Genomic DNA, 6324 nt, shown 5'->3' with positions numbered 1-6324 from the left:
AACTAAATTGTATAACTTAATATAACTATAATGGTAAAACTATATAACTTGATAATTTATGGTTAAACCGTGCAAGTTCATCTAACTTGTTGTTAATCATTTTTATTTTTACTTGAGACGACGAGTTCTTTTCACAAACATACACTTTGATTATTAAAAATACTATTATAAAGCTGGAGATGGTCATGAATGAAATCCAAACGAAGGTAAAGGTAGTTTGTATGCTAGTGGACAAGATATGCAGAAAAATGACCATAAATCCATATACAAATAGGTAAAATTTGAGTTATATGGTATAAAAATCTTTGATACCATTGAAAAAACATAACAACATCTTAAGGTGACTGAGCCAGTGGAAGATGTTGTTATTCGAGATAGAGACAATATGGTATTGATTTGGATAACGTGAGAGCATGTAAGAGATTTAGTTAATTGGCAATCACATCATAACTGTTTTGAAATTACTATTTTGAACTGTGAGCTTCGAATATTAAGAACTCTAATTTGTTTCGATTAAAAAAAGTGCATACTTGTTCTCCGTAAATATTTAAGTTCGGGAACCTAGAAGAAAATGCACACCACGATTAGTTGTATCTATTATTCAAAATGATTGTTCAATACGATAGAAAACTAAATAAAACTTAGTAAAAACTGATAAAATATAAAAAATTGAAGATAAACAATTTTAAATTTGTTTTGTACTTATAAGTATTATGCTTATTATTGTTAGTATTTTTTGGTTTAAATTTACAATAATTATAGTTAATTTTTTATCACATAGTTGTGTACTATATAATAGAAGGAAATACCTTGTTCTTTTATGCTTTTATCTTTAGTGTTGTCCTTGTGACATCAAAAAATATATATGCAACAAAATTAATTATGTCACAACATGATTTGATGGAAAATGATTGTAGGAAACTAAATAAAAGTGGTATAACTATAATATAAATCTTTTGAGTACAGTAAAACTAAAAAAAATGCAAAAAATAGAAAAGTAAAACTTTGAAGCTTTTGTAAAAACTACAAACTTTGGTAAAACATCGACCCAAAAAATGCTGTAAAAAAATTTTCCCGCTCAAATTTCAGAATTTTCCCTCCCAAAATTTTTTTTTTTTCCAGACCCCAAAAACGAAGTTGGCAACTATTAATTGCTTTAAATTTTTAGGGTTTTCTCATTTCTATCATCTTTTCAATCCTCTCACTCATTTTCTCTCATCTCATTTCTTCTTTTCATCTTTCTTCACATAATCTGCAATTTTTAGATTTTTTCCAGAAAATAGTGATTAATCAAGAGACAAAACTCTGAAGCTACAGGGCGGGTGTAATCATCCAGAAGTTCTCCAAATCTGATTCAAACCCTTATTTGCAATAACTATTGATGTCTTCCTTGTGGTTCTTCCAAATGACCATGTGGATTAAGAACCCAATAATGGAAGACAAATATTGATAGTTGTAATATTGTCTTATTGTTACTGTCATGGTATTTCTGAGATTGGTGTACAATTAATCATAAATTCTATCAAACTAGTTCAGTGATGAGTTTCTTAAGTTTTGAAAATTTGACAAATGAAAAATGAAAAATCTGACAAAGTTTACCGAAATGTACAAAAACAGAAAAATATGAGCAAATTGGATTTAGAGACACACATCATCTTTAGCTTTTGGGGAAATAGGATTTTTTAGAACATTTTTTGGGGAAATAAGGATTTTCATTTTCTATAAATACAATAGTACCCTTCATTTAGCATTTAAAATTTAAATATATATTTTTTTAATAATTTTCGTTTATCATTTACGAAATAAATATATTAAAAATCAAAAAGTAAAAACCAAAAATAATACTTTTAACTTTAGTGAAAATAGTAAAAAACTAAAAAAAAAAATTAAAAAAAAAGACAAAAGGGGAAAAGGGATTCCCAACCCTAATTTCATCGACTTCTTCTCTTCTTCGCCGTGGAGATCCCTTCAATGGCGATTCTTCACTGAACCTCATCCCCGTCGTCCCCTTTGATCTCTTTTGCCTAATTTCTTAAACCTCATCTTCCTCTTCGATCTCTTGTGCTCTTCCTCTTCGATCTCTTGTGTGGTCTTCCTCTTCGATCTCTTGTGGTCTTCTTCTTCGTCTGTTATCAATCAAGAGTAAATCCGAGTCTTCCAACTCACAAGGTATTTGATTACTTCTTTTCTTTCTCATCTTACACGATTTGCGATTTGCCTAGTGTCTTTGACAACTTCGATTTTTTTGTTTATCTGGATTTGTCTTCGGGTTAGTTAATATTATTTGAGGGAAAGAAAATTCAATTTTAAAGTACTTGTCTTTGATTTGCGATTGCCTACTGTCTTTGAGGGAAATTTTTTCACTTGAATACTTGTTGTTGTCCGATTGCTTATATCTCACTTGTTGTTTTGATGTCTTTGATTGAACTTTGTTTCTCGGGTTAATTAATCATCTAGTACACAACTTGACACCACTTGACAACTTGATTGAACTTTGTTCCTCGGGTTTGTTCTTCGGTTTTGTTCTTCACTTGACATCTTGTACTCGTTTTTGTCCGATTGTTGAGATATTGTTGTCCGATTGACATATTATATATCTGTGTAGCTTTTGTTCAATTGTTATGTAGAGTTTTTGTTCTTTGACTGTGTTTATTTTCCTCTCATTATTTGTCTGATGATGTTGATAATTTTTACATGTTCAACTAACAATTGTTTTCATGCCTTGTAGATATGTCTGAGGAGCTACCAAAGAGGATTTTTAATGAGGGCGACGAGCCCCAAGTGACTCAGATCAATAACAACTGCAGGATCGACTACATTATCAAGAAGTTCGAGAAGTGGATGCCAAAAGGAGTTTGCTGATGTGAAGAAAGATCCGATTTTCTCTCAGGTTTTCAAGCTTCATGAGAATGGTCTTGGCTACTCCGCGAGAGTGATACACAGCATCTTGTGCAGGGAGCTTTTGACTTACAATGATGCACGAGCTATGGTTTGTTTTCGCGCGAAGGCCACATCGATTTTCACTCCAAGAGTTCCATGCAGTGACCGGGTTTGAGTGCAGGACTAGTCTTTCACTTAAGATTGACTTAGAAGACTATGCATATGAACGGTGGTTTCTGGAGCAAGGTCTTGAAGAGGAAAGATGAATCCATTACACTCTTTAACCTGTGGAATAAGGACAAGGCAGCTGTGATGAAGTGGAAGAATGCAGATCGCATTAGACTCATCTACTTGGCCATCATTCTCTGTGTGGTTTTGGCGAGAGATGAGAAGGCCAATATCCCCCTCAAATACATCACACTGGTCATGGATCTCGAGAAGTTTCGGAAGTATCCTTGGGGAGTTGCGGCTTACGACCTTCTCTGCAGTTCGATAGCCAAAAACCGTCACAAACTGAAGGAGAAGACAACAAGTTATGTGTTAGATGGATTCTCCTATGCCTTGCAGATTTGGGCTATGGAAGCTGTTCCAAAGATTGGGAAGCTTTGTGGAAAGAAACTGGACAAAAGATTTGCTAATGGTCCTAGATGCATCAACTGGAGGGGGGCTGCAAAGGTTTCATATGATGAGATCAATAGGCTGGAGCAAATCTTTACAACAGAGGTAATTTTCTGTATTTAAAATCACTCTTCCATGCGCCTTGAAATGAGTTTTTAGGATCTAAATTTCATAACTTTTCTTGTGTAGGATGTCAGCTACCCATACATCTCATGGGAAGGGAATATGGTTGTAATCCAAAGTCAGGAATTTCGCAGAGATGATGATGTCGAGGATGACATGATCAATGTTGTGATGGAGTTGATACGGGCTAAGCATGACTTCAGTGAGCATATTTGGGAATTTGAAGAAACTGAGGTTTCTTTAGATGTTAATGATGAAGCACCAGCGAATGTTGAAGCAGCTGAGAGTGAGGAAGAGTTCGAGACTCCACAAGGATCAAATAACGTAAGCTCTACATCAAGAAGGGGTAAGAAGAGGGTCCCTGATCGTGGTATGGAAAAAAGGAAGCATAAGGTTCTCTCTAGTGCACCAAAGCAAGCGCCTTTTAACGAAGACATGAAGGCTTCGTGACACAGTTGTTTGAAGACAACTTCTCTGCAATGGAAAAGAGGCTACAGAAACAGATGTCCGAGACTTTTGAGCAAATGAAGTCGGACCTCATTGCTTCCCGAAAAGAAGCAAGCGTTGAAGTTGAGCATGGAGGGCCTTCACCGTCCAAGGCAACAACGAGCCAACCACCGTTGAGGAGGTCCACACGAGGGTAAAGAAACTCTAATCTTCGCCAATCTCTGCAATGTTTTTTTCTCTTGTTTATTAGATGGTTTCGGTGCCTGTTTGTGTTATTGTCTTATATGATATCGGCCTGGATTTTGTTGTGTTTTATAAGGTCTCGGTTTGGATGTATGCTTGATGTGTAAGTGTCTTGTTTGAAATTTATGTAATGGTTGTGAACTTGTACTAAGATATTTATGTAATGTTTTATTAATGTGATGGATATGTGGTGTTATTTTGTGTTGTTATGTAATGGTGGTGAACTTGTACTAAGATATTTATGTAAGTGTCTTGCCATTGTCTTACAGGAAGCAGTCGCGAGTCCAGTTAAATTCAGTCAAAATGATGATATCTTTCGAGGGATAGGTACTCAAGGCGTTGAAAAATCTTTCTCAGGCTTCGCATGTGCCCGAAGTTGATCCATCTCAGACAGATAAGGAAGAAGATTGGTGGACTCCAATGACTACAGCACGAGGTTCACGAGCTAAAGACAAGACACCACCTCCGTCACAGTGGAAGAAATGGTCTAAAGGAAATGGCAAAGGACCTCAGCTTAGTGATACACCATTGCCACAAGATGATTCTCCTGACTCGCAACTGTATTATTTCTCTGAAGAATCATGGGACAGATTCACGCAATGGTCTATGAATCCCATACCTTTGCAGATTGGTCCTACAATCTTCAATTCGACTGTAGCTACAAGGATAGTATGTGCTGGAAAATGGCTTGGGAACGACGTAATGATTTCTTTATTTTGCTAATTTGATGGATATATCTTCCTTGGTGCTGAGTTTATGGTAATTTTCAATGTTCAGGAAATGGATGCTTATATGTTTATATGGCGAGTTAACACATCTTTGGGACGTTGGGGCCCAACCCGTGTTGCTTTCATGTCCGCTATTTTCAGCCTCCAACTCAACGCCGCATACAATGTGTTCCACCCTGACAAGAAATCTTACCAATTGCCTGAGTTTCTTCTTAGTTACGGAGAGGAGAACTCCATCTCATGGGCGGACTGATCTAGTTTGGGGCGTTGATATTGATCGTCTATACTTTCCGTTGTTTGTGAACGGTAATCAACTTTGTCCTCTACACTTCCATGTTCTCTTTTCTGATCTTAAATTTACTTATGTCCATTGCAGGTAATCACTGGATTGCTGTCACCGTAAACATCATTGAAAGAAAAGTGGAAGCTTTTGATTGCGGTGGGAGAAGGAATAAGAATAGGCAATCCCTTGAGAAGTTTGCTCACATGATTCCTAGGATAGTGAAGGCCGTTGCACCACCTGATAGACAGAAGAAGCTACTCCTGTCACATATACTATTGTGGAAGTCCCTATGAAGAAGAGATTGAACAAGTCATGTTGTGATTGCGGTGTATACGCACTCAAACATTTGGAGTGCCTACTGCTTGGTGTCGACATCAGTTTAGTGGATGACGAAATCATCCAGGGTTGCAGACAAAAGATTGGTGTGAATTATGGGAGGCTACCCAAGATCCCATTTTCGCTGATGCTATGACTCGATATGTACCTTCACCATGGGAGAGGTCTGAGGTCTTTGACCTTGAAGAAGACTGATTTTTTTTTCTATTTAGTGGTGTAGGCTATAATTATGTGGTAAAACTCTGTGTGGTAAAACTTGTGTGGTAAAACTCTAGCTATTTTATTTTTATGTTTTAGGAACATGTGGGAAAAATTCTATTTTGGCGGATTTATCTGACTATTATGTGCGAAAATTCTATGTTTTTATGAATTTTTATGGAACATGTTTCTTGTTCTTTGTTTTTTCCTAAATAAACCCTAAACCCTAAATAAACCCTAAACCCTAAATAAACCCTAAACTCTAAATATACCCTAAACCCTTAACCTTAGTTGAATAAATCTCATAGGAGTTGTGAGTAAGAAGATATCCCACTTTCTATCCAGATGATTCCAGATTAGCCTGTTCGGACATATGTCAATATCTTCATGATTCTTATCAAACCAGGATTAACCAATATATAAGAAGCTTGATTGGGAACCACTAATCAGTGGAGAATAACCAGGAAG

General features: G+C 36.2%; 1 protein-coding gene across 1 annotated transcript; it reads left to right on the top strand.

Moving 5' to 3' along the window:
* The first annotated feature begins 3096 nt into the window (after nucleotides 1-3096).
* On the top strand, nucleotides 3097-4071 carry LOC130505354 (uncharacterized). The gene is made up of 2 exons (XM_056999950.1): nucleotides 3097-3603; nucleotides 3688-4071. The coding sequence occupies exons 1-2, from the start codon at nucleotides 3097-3099 to the stop codon at nucleotides 4069-4071; spliced, it is 891 nt and encodes a 296-aa protein (XP_056855930.1).
* The last annotated feature ends 2253 nt before the right edge of the window (nucleotides 4072-6324 follow it).

The sequence above is a fragment of the Raphanus sativus genome, unplaced genomic scaffold (assembly GCF_000801105.2).
Source record: "Raphanus sativus cultivar WK10039 unplaced genomic scaffold, ASM80110v3 Scaffold2200, whole genome shotgun sequence".
Lineage (NCBI taxonomy): Eukaryota > Viridiplantae > Streptophyta > Magnoliopsida > Brassicales > Brassicaceae > Raphanus > Raphanus sativus.
This window is presented reverse-complemented; position numbering and strand designations above follow the sequence as displayed.

Coding starts and splice junctions, on each gene's coding strand:
- LOC130505354 (XM_056999950.1), top strand. CDS start 3,097: ATGCATATGAACGGTGGTTTCTGGAGCAAGGTCTTGAAGAGGAAAGAT. Junction 3,604..3,687: donor AGCAAATCTTTACAACAGAG/GTAATTTTCTGT, acceptor TTTCTTGTGTAG/GATGTCAGCTACCCATACAT.